The sequence below is a fragment of the Macrobrachium nipponense genome, chromosome 4, assembly GCF_015104395.2.
Source record: "Macrobrachium nipponense isolate FS-2020 chromosome 4, ASM1510439v2, whole genome shotgun sequence".
In the NCBI taxonomy this organism is placed as follows: domain Eukaryota; kingdom Metazoa; phylum Arthropoda; class Malacostraca; order Decapoda; family Palaemonidae; genus Macrobrachium; species Macrobrachium nipponense.
In genome coordinates, this window is record NC_061100.1 from 140,927,417 (window position 1) to 140,954,974 (window position 27,558).

General features: G+C 38.8%; 1 protein-coding gene across 11 annotated transcripts in view; it reads left to right on the plus strand.

Annotated features, from left to right (window-relative positions):
* LOC135211236 (FERM domain-containing protein 4A-like) overlaps nucleotides 1-27,558 on the plus strand; it is a 770,148-nt gene that overhangs the window by 709,989 nt on the left and 32,601 nt on the right. For 2 of the 11 annotated variants that reach the window (XM_064244505.1, XM_064244507.1), the window contains exon 2: nucleotides 5,689-5,730. The exons of the other annotated variants lie outside the window; for them this stretch is intronic. In XM_064244505.1, coding sequence (XP_064100575.1) covers nucleotides 5,689-5,730 — 42 coding nt within the window. The remainder of the gene's footprint in view (nucleotides 1-5,688; nucleotides 5,731-27,558) is intronic. 11 annotated transcript variants of the gene reach the window in all.

Below are 27,558 nucleotides of genomic sequence, written 5' to 3' on the forward strand. Positions count from 1 at the left end.
GGAGAGAAACACACACACACACGTACACTCTCCCCACACCTGTGGTCATGTTTTCCTTGCAGAACAGCAGCAGATGTTCGGTTTGCACTTGTGTGCTAGTATCCTGCTTAATATAAGTGATAGGTCGATGTATGTTAGAATGATATGCTTGAAACAGCAGTTGCGTATGCTGGCACTAGTCTTTTGCGTTTTTATGGTAAGGGCCTGTATTGGTCTTTGTTCTTGCATTGACGTGTCCTAGAGACCTAGACGATCATACATACATAAGTATTTTCTGAGGAAATACTATACTTCTTCCCTCTCTACACGGAACTGCTTCAAATAGTAACCTAGCTACATTTAAAAGCTTTATTTCTCGTTCATCATAAGGGATTGATATGGTATTTTAAGTCAAGCTATGGTGTTTATAGTGTGAGAAGTTCTCTTGAATCCAGAAGTGGGAAGATTCTCGAACATACAGTTGCTGTATAACGGGAACTGAATACATTCTCTTTAGGTAATTAGCGTGATTTTCAGTGAGATCGTGAGAAACTTCATTTTATTGCTATCTTTACCAGTTTTTACTTTGTTCAGTTTTTAAGGATGGGATAACAATTCTCTGGGCGGTTGACTTTGCTTCTATTGTATTGTAAAGGAGAGAAAATAGAGAATGTTCCCCAAGGTTCATGTATCAGTTTGTGGTGAGTGAGCAGGTGACCCAGCCTTGATCCGGGAGGGACCGAATTTGTCACTTGTGGATGAGTAACTGTTCATGACAATAAAGTTTCGAGAAACATTGGTTGAATACGTATCTCATAAATAGGGCCACTAAAGCTTTGAGGAGTTGTCAACTTTCCTATTTAGCACGATTATTCCAATTTAATAGGTACAAGCATAATTTGATGTACTCATTTTCCCAACTGAAGAGGAAGTATAAATATGTAGGCGTTGCAGCGGTACTTGTCTAGATATCGTAGCGAATGTTGAAAATTTGACATTCATCTCTCTCCGTAACAGGAATTATTCTTTATAATATCTGAAAGCTATCTTATGCCTTTCTTTTGTATCAGAACTTCAAAAGACGCACATTTCTCAAAGGCCGAGGCTTACTTGTCAGCAGTGTTATATATATATATATATATATATATATATATATATATATATATATAAATCTATATATTATATATATATATATATATAATATATATATATATATATATATATATATATATATATATATATATATATATATATATATTAATCAGTCCCATATTCAAATCTGACATCATTACTTTTAATAACTTAAGAGTACTCGGAGAGCTGATACCTGTCTACATTTCTTCTCTCTCTCTCTCTCTCTCTCTCTCTCTCTCTCTCTCTCTCTCTCTCTCTCTCTCTCTCTCATCCACACTACCCACTACTGCTTCCGCAACAGCTAGAGCGATAAATCGGGCCAAACATTCAAATGTTTGTTACGTTTTTGTTTTGCATCGTTGGAAAAGTTAACATTGTTTATTTTACTTCTTTTCGTTGGAGAAATGAGTGGAATGGCAACTGGCACGTACTAGGTGTATTTAATATATTTTTTTTATGGGCATATATCGCCCATAGATTACTGTACGTGTACATGCTTTCCTTTAAGCCTACATAATTCGGGGAGGGGGGGGGGGGAGGATTCTTGGCGCGTTACTGACTTACACTGTGGACGATGTTGATTTTGAGTAAATCCTTTGTAAAGTGCGCCGTAATTGTATCGTGAGGTGTCACCTTTTCTTGATCTCTAAGTCAGACATTAAACTAAGCCTTGGGCATTGGATGAACCTCGTAAATTCTCTAGAAACTTTTATGCTCTCTCGTAACTCCTCAGTTTAGTACGCTTCAAAAAGGAGAAGAGCTGGTTAGACCGTTCAGAGCGGTGTGATATTGTCGCATCGCGGTCCGTTTCAGCTGGGCACGAATTTGGCCCCAAGATGGCACATGGAGGTGATGGGACGTAGATAAGTATACTAGGCCATCACCTTATAACACTCTGGCTGGCTCCTCAGATGTCTTGTTCTCGCTACTAGGTTGTTTAAACTAAGTTTGATGTATGTATGTATGTATGATGGATGTATATATATATATATATTATAAGGAACCGCAGTAAGCTTTTTGCATTATTATAGAAATAATGCACTTATGTTAAAAAATCCACATAACTTGAGTTACCGCAGAACGGTATGAAAACCGAATCGTAATTTCTTGATGAATTATAAATAAAGATCAGAATGATCAAGATTTGGCCCTGTCATGTGATCATCGAGTGCAACGGTTTTTCAGCTTTTTTGAACTTTGTCATTGTTCTCGCATTCTTGCTTTCCCTTCGTCAGACGTGTTTGCTCTCGTGAGAAATAAAGAAATAACACCGCCTTCAGAGAGAGAGAGCTCAGAGCTGCTGGCCAAAAATTCACTTATACTTACGGGGTCACCAAGAGAATATAAACCAGAGTTTTTATTTTTCTTCTGGATTTTGTCTGTGTTGTGGGGGGGGGGGGTGTCAGTTGAAGGGTGGTAAGGTAACTTTGTAAACCGTCAAGGCGACGCACTATATATTTGTATATTAAGCACAGTTCAAATGCTCAGTTTGGCCTCCTAATCGTTGGCAAGATTTGCCCCTGCTCCCAGAAGGGGGTGCTCTCCTTCAGAACATTCAAGAACTCATCCTTGGTGTATAAAATGAAACTGTTCACGGTCTTTGTGTATGATATTGTCTTACCACGAACACTGTCAATGTGCCGTTGGAGAAAACTGAAACTGAGAAATAATTCTTCTTAATGTTAATAGTCATCCAAAGACTGACAGTACTTCAATCCATTGGAGATCTTGTGAAGAAAGGAAAGAACCTAAATGTGGTGTTCTGTCTTGCGAAAAAAAGCAAATGAATAAAAATAGTCTATACTAAGATGTCCATTTGTTGGTGGAGAGTAAATGAAAGTTCGGGTGGGTATAAAGGAAAGTCTGACTGACAAGAGCGTTATGGCCAACTGTCGTCTGCTGCCTAGTCCGTTATTTTCTCGATGCAATAGTTGGGTGAACTGTCAGTTAAAAATTGACAGGTCTTATGACACCTAGAAAGCTTTCCACGAGCGCTTATAACGGGGTATAAGGTTATTGTTGGGAAAAGTGTTTCGTCCTCACTGTGTGGCTGCATGTGCGTTCATACAAAAACAAACCTTCCATATTCTTGCATGAATTGATACCTTTCCGGCATTCTTTGCTCGTGAGAGATCGTTACCACAGCGAAAATTTGACGATCCTTTAGTAACTATCGTAAAGTGCACTTATATTAGAGAAGCAGATTTTCCTCGGAGGTTTATACTCCGAAAATGTGGAAGACTTGTGAATACAATATTCTTGAAAATTTGAGTTTAGCTTTGATGACTTGGTCATTCTTTTATCAAGGCTGCCTTGTTCAGAAAAGGCTGTCTCATCTGTAAAACTGGGAGGGAACTGGGAGGAAGGATTGCGGGCGTGTCGTTAGATGGGATGCACATTATTTGTCCTCGCCGAGGTTTCCGTTACTTGATGACCGGCTCCTCCCACATTTTCTAGTCCATCAAATGTGTTTGTCTCATATTTGTCGTCTTTTGATATTATGGTTTCATGTACTTGAACTTTGAATGAATTCACGCAGTATTATTAGTTTAAAAAAAATAGTTTTGATAATAAGATCACGTGCATGTGTTCACCGTACAGTTATGTTCACGATTTTGTGGTATCACTGAGTATGTTCAAGGCAGGGATTCTGTTTTTATGGCCTTCGTTACTAACTAACTCTCTTCTGCGATCGTTCCAGGCACCTAAGATTAGAATAAAATAGTATAGACCAACTTGATCATGACCAACGCTAAGATACTTCATATAGAAACATGCAACTTTCAAACTTCATTTGACACTCCATCAGACACGTATATGAAACGACAACTCACTGGAGCGCACGAAGTCATGATGACAACAGGCCTGAAGGAAAAGACGGCACAGTCGTGAGAATGTTTTTCGGGATGAGGTTGCTAACCTTATGCCCTTATTTGATCATTGTGACGACCTCCAAAATCGTCTAATTACCAGGTACATACTTGACTTGCTTAGATCAACAGAGGCTCTTTGGATTTTAAGGGATTGCGCCCAGTTTCAGTCATTCTTGCTCTTGAATTGAACCCAGTTCTTCTCGCTGGCGGAGAGTGTAGAACGTCACACTTGGGAGAGAGAGAGAGAGAGAGAGAGAGAGAGAGAGAGAGAGAGAGAGAGAGAGAGACCCTGGTTTTGTAAGGGAAGTGGGAATGTTGTTGCGAGCTGTCAAACGGCACAAAAGCTGCTGTGTAGTTGTGATGTTTCCCATAGACTGGTTTTGATCCGTAGTCGATTGTGATAGACATATAACACCTCCCTCCACTATCCAAGAGCCCAGACCGCTGTAAACAATCTGACCTCATTCGAGAGGTAATATTTTCGCTCCGAGACGGATTCTATTCTTAATTTTACTCATAATTTTTCTCCGTGCAGTTATGGGGCGTTGGCTTAAATTTTGAAACGGGTGCTTACTCTCCATTAAATGGGTGTGAACAAAATTGTGTTTTGGCAGGCACAATTTGTTCTAGCGTTTCGTGTCGTCGTTGTAACGCCTTGGCCTTTAATGCGCATTATTTTAATAACGCCTTTTAGATATTTTTGCCGCGACGTTATAAAGTAAATGATAACTGCGCACGCGGCCTACATTCACATGACTTGATCTCGTTAAACCGAATGATTCCCGTTTCATAGGTTTCTTCTTTCAATTTTGCTTTGTTAACTCATTTGACCCACTTTTATGATCTCGCATTGTAATTCTCTTAATATTGTTGTAAGTGACATCGGGGACCGAATACCACATAAATGAAACATTAGTAACCTACAGTAACATTGTATGGCTTCATTATACCATGTCAACAAAAACCATGACACGAAACACGTATGTGAAATTTGTAGCCGCTCCTTGCACGCCTATTGCCGATGTTATTGAAATAAGTCATCCCTTCCCCCTTTCTCTCTCTCTCTCCGAATAATTCGTAGTTGTCTTTATAATTTTTAAGGTTTTTCATCCCATCCCATTATATTTTATCAAAGCGGAAATAGGTAAGAGTGGCTTGGTTATCCAGTAGGTAGTGAAAAACGGAGTTGAGCGCACGCTAATAGAAAAGAAAGCGAGTTTTTGCTCACATCACTTGGAATGTGGACCAGCTTCTGGAATAGGCTTTGCCATTTGCTAAACTCTAACGGCAGTGGTGTATTCGTCGTGTAAATGGTCTTTTTATGGATCTTTGAACTTCATACACACAATGTGTGTGCGTGTGTGTGTGTTTGCATGTATACTACGTGTCTTCTTGTGTAGGTTATTGATATGTAAATTGTTTGAATCAGCCATCTTTGTGCCTTCTAATTACGCACACTGTTTATTGAAGCACTATTGAAATTTACTTTTGAATACGAATTTTCTTGCGTGAAATAGAAGATATGTAAAAGGTAAACTTATACTTCCTTCAAGAGTTTCGTGATATGACTGTGCGAGGATGTTAACTGTCATGAATGCTATATATGTTGTAATTTACTCCTTGCTCTATATAATCTTATAGTAACAGGCACTTTTTATTAATATGGTTATACATTATTAATAATAGTTTCTTTTCTTTCCAGGTACACGATTGTTGGATTTTTTTTGTGAGCTTCCAAGAAAAGGTATTGTACAGTATGCTTTAGGCAGGAACCGTAGGAGAGTTTGGTGTGAATGAAAGCGTGCTTCTCTCTCTCTCTCTCTCTCTCTCTCTCTCTCTCAAGCTTATAACGTGAAACTGATCTCATTCTTTGCAATGGTATCTGTAATTATGACTTTTTTATACGTAGAAACTGACGCATACAATTATTTTCAAAGTCGTTATCTGCGCCCTGTCACGTTCAAATGAAGGTGAAGCATGAGTATATGTAAAAGTTGAAAGACAAACTCTTTAGGCTGCTTTGCTCACCCCAGGACTTCATGGGGACCACACGCATGCTTGAACCATGGGTTGAGTCATGTCTGAGAAGTAGGTCCTGAGTACCAGTGCTGTCGAAGGTACTCGGTCACCAATATCTCGCTTTCTTTCCTAAATAATGAACTGTACGTTCTTTCCGATTCTCTGCTTTGTAGATAGCCGAGGGTGAGGTGTTATTATTTACCTATCCTCCTTCGGAAATTTCGTACCAACTTGGTGTTATGGTTCTCTTCGATAAATGAGAGGATTTCCGTTTCTTTATGTTTGGAAGCGGACTGAGTAGAAGTAATTTAGCGTTTCGTTGGGAGCGAGTGAAATGTAAAGGTAGTCTGTTATAACGGCGAAATCAGACTTCAGTTACTGCCATTTATTTTAATTTTTTTCATCTACATCATTATGTAGTAGTCAACACCTGTATTAATCTGTTTATAAAGTATCAATAAGAGTTTTTTTTTCATTCCAGGTACATGATCGTTGGATATTTTTGTGCACCCTCAAAGAAAATTTCTCTTATTTAATACTTCTTGACCAGATAAATAAAGGTGTCTATCTAGATAACATAGAAAAAGGATTACATTAAAATATAATGCATTGATGATAATTAACCTCTTACACAATATACTATGTCATGAAACTTTGCAGACAGGTGTTTACTTTTTTATAGCTTACTTTTATATCCAAGAGAGATTGAAGTTTCGTTGTGTTTTTTACTATTTTACGACAGAAATGGTGACTGAGATCCAGAAAAATCATTGCTGGTAAATTCCATATGACGGAAGGAAATCTTGCTGCATTCCTTTCTCTTCAGGCATAGCTTGGAGTCAACTCTCTCTCTCTCTCTCTCTCTCTCTCTCTCTCTCTCTCTCTCTCTCTCTCTCTCTCTCTCTCTAAGGTGAAAGATTAACTAGGCGAGCTAGCGTCAAGTCACAATGGAAACTCAGCCTGTTACGTACCTGACATACTTTTCCAGGTGAAATAGGTCACGTTAAACGAAATCACTTACCAACTTCGATTCGTGCTCCGAAGAAAGCCTCTCTCTCTCTCTCTCTCTCTCTCTCTCTCTCTCTCTCTCTCTCTCTCTCTCTCTCTCTCTCTGTATATATATGTGTATAATTGAATAATTGAATTTTATAGGGGAATTTAACCATTCTTACTTAAAAAAATAGGAAAATGTATGGGACGAACTTTCAGCTAACGTATTCATTCTTAGAATAGTAGTAAAGGACAAATATTGTTATAAAAGTGTGATATAGCCGTAACTGCTGGGCTTTTAAGGGCTTGAAAAGAGAATCAACATCTACAGAGAGAGAGAGAGAGAAAGACAGACAGAGACAGAGAGAGGTTAGGGAATCGTGACTATATAGACCTTGTAGCCTTATCCCAGCGGATAGGATGACCATGAAACCCAGCTGTACATGGAAATTAATTCGGTTTTGGTAATGAATGAGTCCATTCGTTGTAGCAGACGTTGTTCAAACCTGTTAACTTTGAATTCGGTGGAGTGCATTTGTAGGAGTCGAAACGTTTCGCGCTTGACATTTTTGACATTTGCTTCTACAACTATTTAGTGAAAACTCTCTCTCTCTCTCTCTCTTCTCTCTCTCTCTCTCTCTCTCTCTCTCTCTCTCATGTAATGTCATTCGTCACGAGTTACGAAATTCTTAGAAATATTCCACTTATACTTGGTAGCGGGGGTTAGGTGAAGTTATAGTCGTAGATTAACCTGCCTTATACCAACGTGGGCTTTCCCCCAAAAAGGTCCTTTGGTATGAGAACGTGCCAATAGTATGAAATGTGGCTGATGAGAAAACAGTAGCAAATATATTCTATAAGCATCGTAGGTAGTTAAGAAACGCACTCGCACGCAGTTTTTCATCCACAACTGACTTGAACTCAGTTATCAATGTATGACCATAGGTCATTACATTGAACTAGATTCAGTGAATCGAAATAAGAATCGTAAAGATACCTGCGCGGTATTACGGAGTTGGGTTATGGGGTGGGGGTGGGGCGGAGGGGGGGCGGGGGGGGGGGGGGTGGTGTTCGTGGTGGAAATACTGAACAAGAGGCTGTTACTGGGGCAGAAACACATCCGGTCGAACCGTCATGGCCGAGTAACGTTGTCATTGCAGTATTTATTAGACACGGAAGGGAAGAGGTGGAGGAGATCGCCGTCATGCCTCTAGTATGTTTGGACAAGTTTATAAGGGAAGTATTCTGGAAATGTTGCTGGGTTCTTGGTAATGACAACGCTTCTACGGTCCCGTTCGAAGCAAACCTCATTTTCGGTTCAGGGAGCATTTCATGTCCCAAATACATTGTGTGAAATGTGTAGTGTTGTAGCCAGCTGCGTCATTAAGAGAGAATCGTAAACAGGGTACTTTTATTGTAGAGTTTATTGTAGTCTTGTTTTTAGTGTCTTCATTGGCCCTGTTGGTTATATTCCTTTAGGCCCAAACGTTCGTCATAGGCCTACCGCACCCTTTGCCACTAACTTTGTTGATGGCTTATTGTTTGTGGAGCCAGTTCTTGTTGACCTGTAATGACCAGGGTTTTCGTGACCTGCATGTCTATGAATAACGTGGGGGGAGGGGCTTTCGAATGATGGAGATACAGGTAATCTTATTCGCTTTACTGATAATGTGACTACCATCTAAGAAAGTTCATGCTTTAAACACAGAAACTGCGAGTTATGCGGTCAATGGACGGCTGCATTTTATTTTGACTTATTTTTATTGTTACTCCCTTGGGTAATGAAAATGGCCTTTTGAATAGACAAGTTGTTTAGGCAGCCACCTACGCGTTCAGTTTTTCTTGGAAGCAATTTCGTGGTTTTACGAGTTTTCTGAACAGTCTTTTACTTATATTACATTGTATTATTATTCTGATTAATTTCATTTGAGAGTTCTGACCGGGGACAAAATCAGTCATTTAGGATACTTTGAAAATAATGCAGTAGCTTTGACATTCAAGCCAGGATTGCTTCAAGGATTCAGGCATTCCTAACTCCCTTTTAGAATTGTAAGTAAACTTTTTTCATGCTTTCGGTTAACCTATGTTGCCACGCCCGACATCACCACATCACTATGTGTATCATGTACCTTGTCAAGTGACGTTTCTTGTATCCAATTTTTCCTTTTCAGAAAAGTACTCGACCGCAGTTGAAACGTCACTGGTAACAAGAGCAAATATCTGACGTGATGTCCCCTTTGAAGGACAAAGTCCAGCCCGCTCGTAACGCCAGATGTTTAACCACACACACACACACACACACACAAGTAATGGAAATAAAAAAAAGAGAGAGAACTTCATACCTAGACACATCTACGCTATTCATTCCACTTTTTGACGTTAACCCCGTCGGCTTGCGGTGTTCATTGGCGATGTCGCGCAGTCGCAGCGGCGTTATCGGTGTCTTCACTCTTGATTTAGGTTGGATTAAGGTCGAAGGTCCTCTGACCTATCAACCTCAGTTGGGGGTTTTGAAGGGCTAAGGGGTTTCAGGGTAGTTGAAGCAGAAGTAACATACGAGGCGGCCCTCGTTATTCTGATGAACATTATTGTACAGAGACAGCAATAGAACTCTCTCTCTCTCTCTCTCTCTCTCTCTCTCTCTCTCTCTCTCTCTCTCTCAATGGTTCAACTTGTCTCTTGTGTAGTAGTTTGTAATTATTTGTTTCATAAATTATTTCCACTGGGTCTGGTGGATATCGAATCATTGTGAGTTAGTTGTAATTATTTCCAGCATCATTTTTGTGATAGACCGATCTGATTTGCATGTTGGTTTTTGTGCTGGAAAGCCAGTACACTTCCAACGCCTCGGCATCCCTTTGGGCTTTTGGCTCTAAGGGACGACAGCAGCTTTGCACAGAGATCCTTTAAGCCCCTGGATTTGCATATAAGGAGATATTGCGCCTAATGAAGTGTACTGTTGTTGGGGGTTGGCGGAACACCATTGGAGCCATGTTTGTACGTTCCCGCCTTTTAACCCTACATATTGGCTTTAAAAATATCAAGGACCAATTCACATCTGCTGAGAGAGAGAGAGAGAGAGGGAGAGAGATAGAGAGAGTGAGAGAGAGAGAGAGAGAGAGGGTAAAAATTCGTGGTGTGGTATTACGTGGAAATTTAACTGAATGAGTTTTAATTCATTTTAAAATCTAGGTGGCTATGCTTGTAAACGCTGCAAGGATGTGCTCGTAAATTTATTAATATTCATATAGTTCCGTCTGCATAGTAATTGTGTTTCTGGTGAGTTCGTTATCTTATATTCATATTTACAGCTCTCTATGTCTTCTGTGTCAAAATAGAGGGCAGTCTAAAGAAATTCCTCGTTTCGATCAGACAGCGAACCAATAAGTGTTTTGTAACGACCCAAAAGATGAAGATAATTACAGCACGTGTCGAGGCATTCGCTTCAACCTTTATCTTAATTAAGAACCATTAAAGAATTAGCAATTAAGAACCATTAAAGAATTAGCCACAGCCACGGCCTCCCTTGTGACCACTGGTGAGATATGGGGAAGCTCCTAATTGAAGTCTGTACAACTTAGAAGGCGATGGAAACTATATATTGCAGATAAGTATGCTTAAGAAACGTCAGTGTAGTGACCATCAAAGAAAGTATTGACTTTAAAATGTGGTTCCTCTTTTACAAAAAGAAATAGGAATTCCGTTATATCGGAATTAAATGCGGTTGGACGAAGGATGAAGATGTTGGAAGTAGGTTTAACTGGTTAACGGGATAGTAATAGTGTCCGTACACTAGATTAATGGAAAACCGGTCCTTTAAGTTTTGGGAGGTTGCCTGTTGCCCACGCGGGAAATAGCAGGCCTATATGGGTATCTAAGCGGGGCCCTCATTATTGTACTTCTGTCAGGTGGCGGGTCGGACGGTTATAACACATCACCTTCATGATCTCCATGCCAAATTCAGTTTCTTTATTTCTACCGTTTTTTTTTCGCTTTTTTTTTTTTTACCTTTCTTATTTAAGATTGTTTTTTTGATATTTCTTTAAGACAAATTTGTTTAAAAGTGGAATTCAGCTTTCATTATTTATAAGCAAATTTGTTAGTGGAATTCAGCCTTCATTAAATATAGGGATTCCAGAATCCTCATTATGCAAAGGACATCTTTATGGGGTTGATTATGTAGTGCGTGACAGGTTTATGAGGGAGGGTCTTATTATATGAATTGTAATTTAGGCCTAACATATTTTGATAGGTCTACTTCTTCACCCTCTGGATGGAATTAACATTTTATTTCATATGCAAATGACGTCGAGAAGTGATTATTGCCGGCGATAAAGATTAGAAAATGACCAACCTGCCTTCAGCTTCTAACCCCTTTGTCATAACGAAAGAAAAAATAGAGGCTTAGGATGGAGCGCAAATTAATATTTATTTTCATTCTGTAAAGGAAAACAGGTTTTCTGCTTTCAGTCTATGGATATTTTTTCTTTTTTATTCGGACTTGTTATGCAAGCGTATATAAAGGTACAGTAAGTCGAATCATTGTGTATTCGGATCTCTTAATCAAAAGCAGGCTCCGTAACCTTTTCCAGGTTAGAGCTCATATTGATGTTTTGAGTCATATTAAGTTTTCAGCATAGACGGTATTACGGTTGAAATGGCCAACGCTGGAAACAGCCCTAAGTAATGTTAAATGGACAGTCGTGTTGGCATAAAAGGAATGGAAAGGTTGAAATGAAATTATCAAAATAATTGCCCGCAGAATTTCCTCATCATCGCTCAAGTCTGACGTAAATAAGAACCATTAAAAAATCTTCCCCCAGCTGGGAGAAAGAGTCGGCCTGGAAATACCATTCTTCATTCATTCATTCTGACTCAATTGGTGATAAATCACACCTCGTTATGAAACCCCTCGAGCCTCTTTTTTTATTCCTTTTACATTTAACTTTTTCTTTCTCTCACGAAAGGCAAAGGTCGTAAGACCCCTCCTCCTCCTCCTCACCACCTCCCCCTTTCCCGAAGAGATGTCTGTCTGTGCTGTTTGTGTTCCTTCGTATCCTATCCCCCTATTTCCTTTCCCCCCACCCCTCCGTTTTTCTTTTTTCCTTTTTTTTTCCTTTGAGTTTTCCTCCTTCGAATTCCTTGTTCATTCCCTTTCTCCCTTCCTCTTGCCTCTTTCAGGAGACGTGTCCTCTGAATGGGAAATATTTCCATGATGGATGGTAAAGGCGGCGGAGCTAATATAGCCTTTCCATTTCCCCTTCACCTCTCTCTCTCTCTCTCTCTCTCTCTCTCTCTCTCTCCTCTCTCAAAAATTTAAGAGCTGGATAAATTTAAAAAGCTTCCTGAGGAGATTCAAGTGTGATGCTGATTATCACCATATGAGTAAGAGCACATCACGGAGAAATGCCTACAGTATTCATATTTAGTTTATATATATATGTATGTATATGTATATGTATATATATGCTACCTCAGAGTCCATCCCTTTGTTACGGCACTGTTATTGATTGACAGTTTTAACAGACTGATGCGATACCATGCGGTTGTACGAAAGTAAAATTGAAATTTGTTAAGAAACAAATATTAAAATTATGAAACAAAGAAACTTCAGAATTGGCGCAACGTCTCGATTAGGTAATTTTCATAATTAGTAACAGCAAAAATAAGGGTATCTTAACATTTGATGACTGTATTTTTGAACTCAGAAAGAGTAATACTCTTCATTTGCCAAACAGTGTCATTTGATTCAACCAACCAATATGAGAGGGAGCATAATCAGAACGAGTCTCTAGACCTTGATATGACCAAGACTTGACCACATCGTTGGTGTATAGGCGTGTGTGAGTGAGTTTGTTGGCGAGACATTGACAAATTCCTCTGGGTTCATGCGACAAACGATGGACGATTACTAACTTGACAGTAATGAAAAGGAGAGTAATGACTCTCTCTCTCTCTCTCTCTCTCTCTCTCTCTCTCTCTCTCTCTCTCTCTCTCTCAAACACACACACACACATACATTATGTCCATGACAATGTTTTTCCGATGTGTTATTTAGTCGCGTACATTTTACATACACTTGTATGGATTTGTAAAATTTCAACGTTGTGCTCAGATGGAACTTTATTTATTCATATATACAACCCTCAAGCGAGAAGGGTATTGAATGCTCGATGCAGTGTCATACACTTATTTGATACTCTTAATTAAAAGTAAAAACGTCAGTTTAATTGCTAAACTTATTGAATATAATAAGCCTGCAACAGAATACACGATTAACGGACAGAGAAAAAAAATATATACCTCATTACAGAAATTTTTGGCCAAATGTGACCCACTTTAGCGGTTGAAGTCTTATTGAAGAGACGAACTCAGTCGGTGTCGAGGAAGCAACAGCTGTCTGTCTTAGCGGCAATAACGTCACCTGCCCGGAAACACACTGGTCGTCTCATCTCTTTAATGGAAAACAATAGATTTTATTTCCCATTTCGTTCAAATTCCGTTGGAAGTAATTGTTTCCGTTGTGTGCTTGGAAAAGGTTGTGCCACTTCCATACTGAAACTTGTGTTGGAAATGATACTGTTTTTCGATATATTCAAATGTTTAATTATGTTGACATTTACCTTTCCTTTTAGAGAACGTAATATATATATATATATATATATATATATTATATATATATATATATATATGATATGCCTTTACTGGGAAGTAATGTGTATAACATGTATAGAAAAGAATTTATGATCTGTGATCTTTTCCGTATTTGTACAATATTGATTTTTTAACACGAAGTATTACTTTGCTAAAGACTTACTTAGTAAAGCATTGTGAATTCTTCAGAGGTGCACAGGATGTAATTGCTATATACAGTGGTGTGTTTTGCATTATTACTCACAAGTTTTACTCATTAAAACTGGATTTGCCCGAAGGTAAAGGAAGGTCGGTCCCAATTCTCCTCGGCAAGTGTTTCAAAGCATAAGATGAAATAGGAATCAAATTTACTCTTTTTGAGAGCTTACGGATGATTGGAGATGGGGATGCTGTGTACTGCTTATAGAAATGGTAAGAAAATGAATGCGTCGTGCAAGTACAAACCATTTCTTGGAGAGAAGGATCATACATATGTGTGATGATGAACATATTTCTTGCTGCAATGTAATTTTGGCCCAACCGCTGGTCCACGAAGCCTCAAGAGGCTTCATAATCCCCCCCCCCTCCCCCCGCCCCACCCTCAACCCTTTTCCAGTCCCCCCCGTGGGCTTCTCCTCCTGGGAAATTCGAATACAGCGTGTATACGTATGTTTGTGTGTGCGGAGGGGGAGGGGGCGTAGTAAGACCGGTTTTTGGAAGCGCGTGGGATGCTCCCCAGACAGCGCGTCTCTCTAGTTAGTAACAGGTATATTCACCTTCCCAGGGACGATGGACCTCATCACCGCGAAAAGACTGGCAGAAAGTTTTATTCAGACTCGCTCCTTCTTGGTCAAACATACAGTTAGGCTGATCATTGAAGTGCTATGGTTATGCATTAATAAAGCTAATTTTACAGCGGAATGGAAGTGTGGATGCTTTATGACAAGATTAGATCTCCTCTCTTATGAAAAGCGAGGTCAAAATGATGCTGGGGACAGACGACAAGGATTGGCCAAACCTCGGCTTCGTCGTCCTTATTTCATGCAAGTCTGCCGTATCCTTTTTATCTTCGTTTTATTACGGTCCCTGTTAATGCTACTATAACAATGTGGGGAATCTGAAGGCTTCTTTCATCCATTATAAATGTAAATGACACCGTTTTACGACTGTATGATAGCGCGTGGGTGCAATAACAAGCTATGGGTTGGGAGACATTACTCATTCTTGGCTGCTAGTTTGGGTTCTTTCATAAGAAAATGTGATTGAGACTGTGGAAGATTTATATGTATTTTTTTTATTGTTATTGAATATGAATTATGTTATGCTTGTCCCGTCGTTTATTCTTTACGTAATTAATATCTGTTGGATTTCTGTCCATTTTTGCATTTGGTTTTCAGTTCTTAGTAGAAAAGTTGTGCATTTGAAAGTCGAGGGTTTAGTTATATTTTTCATGACGGTCATTAGACGCCGGAGGATGTGACCAGATATTTGTTGCTTCCTCCAGATACTTAAACTGTTAAATTCTATTTCTGATGGGCATTTGAAAGGTCACTTTGCCATTGTCGATGCGAGGCCATTCGTTAAATGAATTCGTTGCTGAACGTTAGGTTTCCACAGAAGTCATTCCATGTTTGCGTTGAATGTTTTCAGGAATGTTTGAAGACTAGAGAGAATGTTTAGTCGCCGTGAATTCCGTGGGTATACAAATATGCTTTTGGACTGGCTTATTTTTCGTTTACGCGTCACTTTGTTCATTAGTCAGCTCACAACTTTGGATTTATTCTCTTGAAAGTTCCCCTTCGTCGAAGACCGCTTAAATTTAACGGCAATGAAAATGAAAGTCGTTTGACTTCGAGCTGTTCAGTATTACTTCACTGTTAATAGAAAATGTTTGCTTCTGTTGTGTCAGTTACATTCATTTTTAAAGGAATACCTAGTTTTCTTTGGGACAGATTTTGTTGCTGCAATATATATATTTAAACAAAATTGAACGCCAGTGATGTGTACAAATATTATTCTCTCTCTCTCTCTCTCTCTCTCTCTCTCTCTCTCTCTCTCTCTCTCTCTCTCTCTCTCTCTCTCTCTCTCTCTCTCTCCTGTGAAACGAAAAGAAGAGTTTTAAGAAAACATGAATTACTAGAGAGGAAATACCTACTTGAGTAGTGTTAAGCCTTTTTGGTCGTTTGTCAGGGAAAGGAATATAGTCTGCTTGTTCAGGGCTTTCTTTGAAAGTCTCCTACTTGCAACTTAATGATTTACTAAAATAATATATAAAGATATGTGTCTTGTGCCCGTAACTAGTAGCGTCGTCTATTTTAGAAGTTTAAGAATGGCCGAAATACCCAGAGGGTTATCCTGTTCCTTGGCAGAGAGAGAGAGAGAGAGAGGATTTTTAGTTGGCTTTGCCGGGAGTAGGTCTGGGCATGATAATACTCATTCTCCCTTAGGGTATGTTCACCGGACATTGCTGGACCCCCGAGTCACCTGTTGTACCGAGCTCTTCCATTCGATACCCACTAAGTTCCCCCCCCCCCTCCTTCCCCCCCCCCCCCCCACCTTGTGTTCCCCCCCTCCTTGTGTTCTCCCCCTCCTTGTGTTCTCCCACTTATTCATCCGTTCCCTCTCCTCTCTCGCCCTCCTACCTTTCTGAAATCGAGATTGATGGAAAGTATCAACTTTTGTGTCAGAGGGATTTTGTTTATTGTAATGTGAGTCTGTTGAAGAAATGACTTCTTATAGTTAACTTCTGTAGTAAACCTTCCATCATTGAACAGCGATGTTAGCCTTGGATGCAATACTTGTGTTTACGTGAGGGAGAGAGCGAGTTTCTTTAAATTTCTCTGAAATTGGTCATCGTTTAAGGTCTTCACTTTCATACATGAGCACACGGGAAACAACTATTCCAGGAACAGCTCTCTCTCTCTCTCTCTCTCTCTCTCTCTCTCTCTCTCTCTCTCTCTCTCTCTACACACACACACACGTGCACGCACTCACACAGGCTAACCGACTGTAAAGATAGCCGATAAAGGCCACCTGTGTGTCTGCATCAAATAGGAAGATTATTATCAGGCAACTCCGTCAAGCAACTCATTCCGTGAGTAGGTTAGTTAAATACAATACACTATCAAAGTAGTAACGATATACTAGTCAGAGTCTTAAGTTACGAAACAACAGACTGCTGTTGCTTACGTTGATTAGTTTTTTGCATTTATGAATATTCACTGTCAGAAATCGTTTTTTTTCTCTAATTTATTTCATTGTTACCGCCATGTCTCAAATAATTAACTGTTTCGGTGTTTTATTCGATAGTAGGATTGTTTTAATGAACTATTTTATTAACTGCACATTCTAGAAGACATCCGTCTCTACCACGTGCTTTTCTTTTATTTAAAAAAAAGGTTAGCGAAGTCCTGGCTTAACGTCGTCTCGTTTGAGAACCTCATCGGAGGACAGCCATCACAAAGGCAACAAAAAACCGTTTGGAGTGACGGGAGGGAGTCACCACGTACCGCCTTCTGCAGACTCATGTGCTTAGGAGACGAGAAAAAAAAAAAATCCCTTCAACCCAGTTTATACGTCGCGATGCATTTGGCAACTCGACCTCCCAAGCTTGCTGTCTACTGTACCTTACACACACACACACACACACACACACACACACACACACACACACACACACATATATATATATAATATATATATATATATATATATATATATATATATATATTAGTATAAGCAATTTCCTTAACATAGGTAACTTCAAAGTTTAAAACGAAAAACAGTTATCACCACGTTCATATGTTAGATGCTGAATCGTGGCTTTCTTCTCTCTTGAGGAAACTTTTAACATTAGCAGTTTAATACACCAATATTGAAGGCTCATCAAGTGTGTATCTAACCTTCTTACACATACTGCACTACGTAGCTACCTCTTGTCTCTCAAACCCATTCATACTTCCTGTGTGTTTAAGCCCTTCGCTTCTAAACCTATGTCTTACCTGAATTCATTCTGTCTATTACGAACTGTTATCACGGTACAACCTGGAACAGCGCTGCTATAGGAATTAAAGGGTTATGAACCCTTTGGTGGTAGAAAGTTCCCCTAAAAGCGGAATGGACCTTTTCTGTAGAGACCAATAGCAGTTAAACCTTATTCTTTCTCAGGAATACCGGAGGAGCATAGTGTTCGTGAGGAACATAGTGTCCGTGCTGCTCTTAATGTGGTGTGTCACCAAACGGTGGGGACCATGGTGTTTGCAGACTCATATCTTGTATTGCAAAAAAGAGAAAGTGTTTGTGTGTGTATACGTGCAAATGTAGACGTGGTGGCGTAGGATTTTTTGCGCGGTTCTGTTTGATGACTTTTCACTGACTGGCCGCTGTAGCTATTTGTAAATTCAAGTAACATCTTAGAAAATGGGCGCCAGACTTTATCCTGCTTGTTTCAGAAAATTCCACCTGAATAGTTGGTCCTTGAGTTGCACGAGTTCTTAGGCTGAAACCACAAACAAAAGATAAGTACAGAGCATAACCCCTTTTGAGAAAAGTCTCTGGAGAGAGGTTTGGGCAGTTTGGGAAAGAACAACTTATAACGTTGCGATATAGTCTACTTCCAGACAAAATGAAGGAAAGTCTCAGAGACTCAAACGAATGATATTGTGTTGAAACCATGTCAATGATTTCAGTATTATTTGTACAAATGTGGAAGTCCCATGGTGAAAATGCAATCAGAAGTAACTGTGATCAAAGCACCTTACATTACAAGTTTCAGATATAACAACTATCACGATATTTGATAAGAAATAAAGTTTATTTCAAAGTACAGAGTAAGTGCATAACTGATTACATGTTTGTATATCTTGTAACTATTGCAGGTATTTCACTACTAGAAATGATTTTTATGAATTATCTCTTAATTCATTAGAAAGCAGGATGTACTAATCAGTATGGTGAGAACGTTGATTCATAATTATCACTTGGGCATATTGGCTTAACGGTTCCCAGACTTGAAATGAACACGATTCTCTCTCTCTCTCTCTCTCTCTCTCTCTCTCTCTCTCTCTCTCTCTCTCTCTCTCTCTCTCTCTCTCTCATACAAAAATATGCCCCCTTCGTTTTTATATCATACGTCAAATTAATTACCTCCTTCCCTTATTTGATTTTGTTATTTTGAGCTTTTCACAATTGAATATAATGTATGGGCATGGAATTATTATAATTAGTCCCAGTTATTTAAGGTAATCAATCACCTCACGCAAACACTACAACGATTATTGCTAAAGTAATGATTAAATTGGCGTTCTAATAACGTTTCTGCAAGTGCTCCACTTAGGAAACATGGCTCGAGTGGTTTCAGTTGGAGATGGATTTAGAAGGGAACCCTTCGCTCCGGATTTTTTCATCCTCCTCCTCCTACTGCACCACCGGAAACACAGTAGAAGAAAGTGATAATGAGTGATATTTCGAAGCCATGGCTGTTATTTGCTGTAATGGCGAATCTTTTCCCAAGGCAGTTTCTTTCTTTTCGATGTACATGTTTTTGGAGGTTGGGTTCGGATACCACTGATATTGTCTCACATTTGTAATAAGAACTAATTCAAGGGTTAGCCTTATGGAAAGACAAGGGTTTTCTATACTGGGTTCATTGTTTGCCCGCAATGATAGCTCTCATACACTAAACTCGCCCTGGAATTCGAATGGCACAAAAGAACCATAGTGGTTGTTTCTTATATACAATCTTGTGGGGGAGCAAAGTGTTTCCCCATCTCTTGCGCAATGACACCTTTACTCTTTGCGCTTGGTTGGTCCTCACTATTTTCTGGACAAAATACATTCTCAGAGAGAGAGAGAGAGAGAGAGAGAGAGGTTCGTTAGTTCTCTCTCATGCAATCAGTTACACGCACAGAATGCTAGAAACGAATGTGAGAGTCTGTGAAATTGATGTACTCCAGTTCTCTCATAGCTTATTTTAGTCTCGTAATCTACTCGTGAATAAAACGATAAATCCACGTGTCATACAAAATCTATGGAGAGATGAAGAACATGTCAGCCCGTGTATAAATATGAAAACCTTTTCGTTGTAAATAATAACAGGTTCTTATAACTAATTGACACGTTAATTTTCAAGGTAAACCAAAATGCTAGAACTCAGAATCCTAGTAACATTCCGGAGCGAAAGTGAAATCGTGTCGCTGGCCTCTTAGTCCTTCCGTTGTAGTTGGTAACTAAAAGTTGGGTTCTCCCTGATATTTGCCAGACACTTCACAGAGTTTGAAACCTTTTGTTGCTCTTTGGCATTTCTGGCAGAAGAGCAAATAACCCAAAATGTGAAGGTCATAATTTTCTCCAGAATTCTCACAAATGTTACTTTTTTTCCAGTTTGTTGCGTACTTTCCCAGATAACATCACCCGTTGAATTCAGTATGAACCTATGCACTGGATTTTTGTCAAAAAAGAAAGAAAAAAAAAAAAATCGGCCTTTCATAGACTTGGTTTTGCATCTTGTCTGACACGGACAAGAAGAATTTGCTTTCAGAAAGAAAAGAATTATTTTACTTGAAACGAAGTCTATAAGGCCTATAAGGCGGAAAGGTAACATTCCTCCACAAAACAAATTATCAGCCATCAGATCTTACGTTCCCTCGGCCATGTCCCAGATACGTGCTAACGGTTTTAGAACATAAACCAAGACTAAAACCTACATAAGATTTGGATTATTTACGTATGAATATTTCTCCCATTATCTTTCTTCTGTTCCCACTTTCAGCGAGGGGTTTATTTCGGTGAGAGCATGTAGAACATCTTCATTTCAGAATGAATTCTCACTCTCCTGAGAAACTGGAACATTGTTCCGTAGGAAAGGATAATGTTTGTATGTGGATATGGGTGCTTGGTGTGACGCCTCCTATCACAGCACCTTTCCTCATTTCCCCACTCTCCTATACCACCCTCAGGATCCATACTCTGTATGGATCCTGACCACCCTCTACGACCCCCGTAGACGACAAGGGAGACTGGGATAATGTATTATGGTTTGAGCTTGTGATTTGGATAACCATCTCAGGGAAGTGATTCGTTAGTTGGGATTATTCTGTTCAGAAATGGAGTGTCAGAATGTAGGCTGGTGTCCGTTTCTCTTAGCAGTGCTAACTTCTGGAAAGAAATGTAAAAGCTTAGATTCGCTTGCTCACGTAGACACGCGGGTTTCTAGATTTCTTGGTTGATATTCAAGAGTTGTTTGATGTTTGTACTGTTTGAGGGTTTACTATATCCCCTATCCTAACCCCTCACTGTTTTTGCTTACTCGGGGAGTAAGCCTACAAACTAATTTGTTGTTGTTGATGTGCTGCTTGTTGTTCTTGTTGGAAGGGTAGGAATGCCTAAAAAGATCTGAAACGGGTCTTTCGCGTTGAGTTACAGATACAGGCATTTTAGGATAGTATATTTAATTATTTATTTATTAGAATGAAAATGTAAAAAATAAATAATGTGCATGCTAAACAGTACAGAAAAATTATTTCTAAAAAAAATATAGCGTATTTTTTAAATTTTCGTTGGTGAAAAAACAGGCAAAAATTGGCAGTAGATTTTAGCACGTTTTAATTTATTTTATTTACAGATTTTAGAGGCTATGCTATATTTCTGTTCAATTATTTCGTGTTTCCACTTTTAACTGAGAATATATGAACGTGTTTATTTTGTGTCCTTTTTATTTGATCCTTGTTAGAACGACTAGTAATAATTATGAGCATTAATTACGAAGATCGCTTCACGTTAAGTTAGGAATATAATGTTTGCATCTTACGCATCAGGGGAAAATCTTGCTTGCGTCCCTAGTAAGCTGGAGGTCGAATCACCTCTTGTTTCAATAATAACGGTTTTATTTGTTTTTCACCCAATAGGAGTAAATTTTTAGGAATATTTAGTCAAGTCACTTTTCATCTTTTGACTCAAGAGAGATAGGTAGACGTTTATTTATTCTTGCGTATACAAAAATTATGCAAAAGAGGCAGTTATAGGCAGCAGAGCTACTATGAATTTCCTGTGCAGAAACCCAACACAAATATGAGCGTCTACGTATAGCTGTCAATTCAGCAGACTTATAATTTACGTGCCGATTCTCGCTCCACACCCACTGCGCCACTCACCTTGTTCATGCAGCAGTCTCATATTTCCCCGATGTGAGGGCTTTAATTTTCAGTGCCTTCCTCATAAACGTATCATTGTTCTATGAAAGTAGACGACCAAGCCTCCCTGTTGAACATATGGATATATGTATCCATACGGCAGCCTACCATGTTAACCTTTTGACCGAATCCTATCTTTATTCCTTGCCCTTTAATTCTTTCTTACTGCACAAAATGTGTCTTGAAGTAGTCTAGGTAAATAAAAGACTTCATTTCCCCCAAGCTTGAGAAGATTAACGATTTGATACCTTTGTGTCCTAGCTCTTTCTCGTAAAGGTGGTGCAACAGAGTAATTCTTGAGATTCTCCTGACGTCCTGTGAGAACTGGCACTATGCAGTTGACACCGAATCTTACGTAGTAAGTGCACGTTTTCTTCTTGATAGGTTGGTTGGTGTCTTTTTGTTACTTTCATATTTTCTTCATTCCTTTGGGGTGGGTCTATGAGTGAAGGAATATATATATATATATATATATTTTTTGGGGGGAATTTTTTACGCACAAACTATATGTGGAAGGTTTGTTTAATCAACCTAATAAATTAAGCTACATCTTAAGAGCACTAAATGAATGTTATTGCCTCAATACCTTTTATATCTTGTGTAAATACCATGCACGGGAAGTGATAGAAGATTAACTGATAGCAAACAGTGTGATCAATTTGAAATTAAGGAGAGGAAATTAGCTATTTTGCAACTTAAGTGAAGAGATTGGAAGGTAAACTGCAAAAAGCGTCCTCTAAAACAGCCAAGAGAAGAGGGAGAACTTGTAAATGATGCTCAGGCTTGTGTTCTATCATTTGATCAGTCAGTTACCTAAAAAGACTCTTGGGGTCTATGTACTTGATTTCTATAAAACAACCGTCAGCGTTCTACATCTCGCCCAAGATTATAAGACGCTTCGACACGAGCAAATGAAGGTAAAATACGTATTTATGCCGGCGCAGTTAGAAGATGCATTCATGAGATGGTATTCAAAGGCCTTCCTCATGGTTGATGAACCGCGTTGAAGTTTGTTGAGGTGAGAAGGATTTGATACAGACGACGAGAGTGATAGTGTTTTTCTCTTATTACACGTGAGGGATGATACCAAGACGACGAGAGTGATAGTGTTTTTTCTTATTACACGTGAGGGATGATTTGTTAAAGTAGCGTTAACACGTTAAGCATTTAAGTTTTTTTTTATACGTGAATTTCCATACTAGCTATATAATTGTATGAGAGTCATTTCATAGATAAAAGTCTTTGTTGTAGCTGAATTCAGTGTGATATCGGATCTGCCTTTTAATGCGTATGAGATTGTGTGTTGTGCCTTATCGGATGGCAGGTTTCCATTTATGGGCAGTGGTATGCCATTGCCCATGGATGGTCCTGCAACCTGTCCAAATACGAACGATGCCCAACGTTTCGCTCAGATTTACAAATCAGGTCAAGGGGTTAATGGAATGTGTTGCATCCTGCTCAACTCTACTGATTTAGTGTGAAACATCTTTCAGTAAATAATTTCGTGTTATTTGCGTTTCGTGACCATTCACAATATCGTTTTAATCGATTTAATACAACGCCTCAGTGGCGTGATCGGTATGGTCTTGACCTGCCACCTCGGTGGCCGCGAGTTCGATTCTCGGGCATTCCATTGAGGTGTGAGAGATGTGTATTTCTGGTGATAGAGATTCACTCTCGACGTGGTTCGGGAGTCACGTAAAGCAGTTGGTCCCGTTGCTGAATAACCACTGGTTCCATGCAACGTGAAAACACCATAGAAACAAACAATAGGTTTAATACAAACGATCTCGAATGAATTGTTTTATTGGTATTGGCGTTACCCAGTTCCGTTTATGCAATGTTGGTGATTCAAGTTTTTTACTTATTAAAGTGGCGTCACTCGGTGCGTATGTAGCGAAATGTTCGGCCATTTGAATAATTAATCCCTTCTACAACGGATATACCGGTTTTACTGTACTTACACAAGCGCTCACACATTCGCCCATCTCTCCATTTCATTATATTAGATTTAGCTGCTGTTGCCTCTGTTGTTGATCACAGTTGTGTGCGGTAGTGGAATCCTTTATTCAGTGGGTTGTCATAGGTGTTGGTTTTTGTGCGTTGATGGATCGGAGGGGAAGGTGAACACAGGCCTGATGGAGACGAGAGAGAGAGAGAGAGAGAGAGAGAGAGAGAGAGAGAGAGAGAGAGAGTTACAATTTCGATACCGGTACTTTCTCTTGCCCTTTTCTTCCTCCAACAAGCACGTAATTCACCGTTTCCTTTTTTTCGTGCTTCCATTGTTCCTGGAACTTAAACAGTTAAAACCTCTCATGCTTAACTATTTTTGCCTGGTTGCATGAACTGTGCATGCATTCTTTCAAGCCGTTGTTTCCTTTTGTGTTGCTTTCAATGAGGTCCCTTTATCCCCTATACATGCACCTCATTCATAGACGGCGTCCCTCTTGGCCGGGCCATTTATTTTAGCATTTTTGCTATTATCGAGGAGAGGTTCTTTCACCCTTCGAAAGGGTTTATTCTCATGACGGTTCTTTCCTTCTCTTTTATGGCGTTTTAATCACCTGCTGGTATTGGATGTTATCTCCGCGGTCGTTGGAAAGTCGTTTGCTGTGTTTCTTCTTGGGATGGGGCTCTTGAAGTACCGCAAAAAGGAAATACGCGGTAGATTAGGATTATGAGAGAGGAGAGAGAGAGAGAGAGAGAGAGAGAGAGAGAGAGAGAGAGAGACTGTTGTTTGGGGATACATTAATAAGTATGTATGGATGCAAAACTCAAGGCCAGCCTTTGTAATGTTATGGTATGATTCATCTTAGAATGTAGTACGCGATGCCGTTCGCGAACGCAGATGATTTTTAAATAATGTTTAGATTAGAGAACTTGTCGCGAACGAAGATAATGTATGCTATTAGTGTTAAAACGAGACGATTCTTGTTTTGGAAAGAATGTTTGATTAAGTTGTGCAGATACTCCTTAGGGTTCAACATTAGAGAAATCCTGCAAGCGCCTTTGAAATGTCTGTTGCATGTTACACGAGGCTTCATTGTCTTAGGTTTCCGTCTTTTAGGATATATATACACGACTGTGTCATAGGAAATGAAATTTCCGCTCCACTCGCTGTTGTCCCGAGGGTGAAAGCTTATTCTTTCAAGTCCTTTTTGGGATAGTTTTTGTCAGGACCTCTGGCGGTCGCTCAGCTACCTACCTTCTTAAGCTTTTTTTTTCTTTCTTTCTTTCCAGTAAACACGAATTAGTCAAAATCCCAAACCATGCGGGTTGCAGTTGCTGTAGCTTTCGTTCTTTTAGCGGGAAAGTTCTGCAAAACTCGTCACATATTTATTATGTCGCGCGAGCGTTCTTTGGCAAACAGTTATCGTGTTTCCAAACAATAGCTTATACTACCTCGTAGGTTGGGATTTCATAATTTATTTAGTTACAATTAGCTTGCTTCATCTGTTAATATATTTTCATCGATTGATAAATCAAATGGATTCCGATCATGTTTGATTATGTAATGATTGTCGACTGTATCGTTTGTAATTGATTCCTCCAAGGGAGGGAAAACAAAAACGTGTCATCGCCCTTTTCGCTAATAATTGCTACATTTTGTGAGGACACGGGAGGGAATAAGGAGCCTTTGCATTTTCAAACATCAGGAAAGATGTCAGTTCAGTTTAAAATAATTAGAGATGAAGTCCAGTGGGTTCCAATTATTTTCATTTACACAAAATTCTGTGTTTTTCTATATTAGCTTATTTGTAATAAAGTCAATCAGATTATAATTTACAGTAAATTCTCAGCACATCATCCGGTGTGGCCCTCAGGAACAACATGAGCGGGCGAATAAAAGAAATGCCTTTATTGTTCTGCATTATCTAAACACTCCTTATTTGTTAGCTCGCAAACGGAAGACTCGTCTTTCGTATGAATTCAGTTCGTATCTCGATTTATTAGATAAGAGCCCATTGTTTACCATGAAATAGAACAAAGCATCTCCACAGTTGTACTTTCACTTAAAGGTCAGGGTTAGGGCCGTAACATAAGGTCAGTCTGTTTCTCTGCATTTTATCATAAATTTATAATTCGTGGGAAATTTCAAGCTTACCCTTGCAACACACACCACACACACACACACACACACACACACACACACACACACACACACACACACATATATATAGTATATATCTATATATATATATATATATATATATATATATATATATAACAAAGTAACATCCACGAAGAAAAATTCGAACACTGGAGATGCTAACATGCTGTGCCCATGTCTTGGTAATAAGACGAAAGTATTTAGCATCAGCACTGTTTTAGTTTTCCTTCGTGGTTGTAACTTTGTTCATATATTATATATATATATATTATATATATAATATATATATATTATATATATATATATACTATATATATATATATGTATATATATATAGAGCTATATATAGTATATCATATATATATATATATATATATAATACTCTATTAATATATATATATCTTAATATATATAATTCTATTATATATGATATATATATTATATCACATAACCCCACCCATATATATATGTGTGTGGTGTGTGTGTGTGTGTGTGTTTGTGTTATCATTTTCATTATGTTTATGCTTCTCAAATCTTATACAACTTACCACCACAGCTTTCCCTTTGTCAGGCAGTAATGATTCTGCCCAATCCTAACGGCAGGGCTCATTATTCATTAGATGCTCACATTTATATAGATAAAACTGATTGACATTAGCCTGAAGGGTTAGGTTGTTACCAAATATGTTTGGCTTCATAGCCCTTTCGTAATTCGATTCCATGTAGCCTTCGTAAATGTATGTTTAGTTGTTTGAAAGATGTTGTGAGGTGAGGTACGAATGATAGACGGAGTCTACAGCTTACTAATTTATTCACAAAACTTTCACAAGGGTCAATAGCTCGTGTGAGCTGCAAAGTAGTCCCGACCTCTTTGACAGATATGTGTTTTTCACAAACAAATTTACATATAAACAGATACATAACATCTGAATGGAAATCGGGTAGGCATAACAATGTACAGAATAATGACAATACGAGAAAGGTGACAATAATTGTCATTGGGATTTCTACATAAAAGATGTGCGAGAGAATTTAGGTTTTCTCCTGACCGCTTGCTTTTTCCTCTCGCGTTAGTCATCACGGAGAATTTCAAATGTGGCCTAGGTCGGCCACGTGGGCACTATGATGTCAAGCTTATCTTTTATCACAGCATGTCGCTGTTACACATTGTCATTTTGAAGCATTCCTCTACATACACATACATACGCGCACACGTACACAAAGAGCCATGCTAAGTTTATCACAAAACGCAGCATACTTCAATCAAAACTACTCTCTCCTCTTTATATTATATATATTATATAGATATATTATATATTCTATATATATATATATCTATATAATATATATATATATATATATACTTTTATTTAATTAATAGGAAAAGGTTTGTTAACAGCACGTTATGTGATAATTTTCTTTTTTTCAAAAATTATGAAGGTGTTTTTGTCAATTAACCGTAACAGGGAACTGGCGACGAGCGGAGCTTGGCTACTTGACTACGATGTTTGCCCATCGTGTGAAAATGCTTCTGGCTTTAACGTTTTTTGTGAATATTTTATGGGAAGTGCGATGTGCGTATCGAACACTCATTGGCAACTATCTTTTTTTATGTCAGTGTTACATGAAA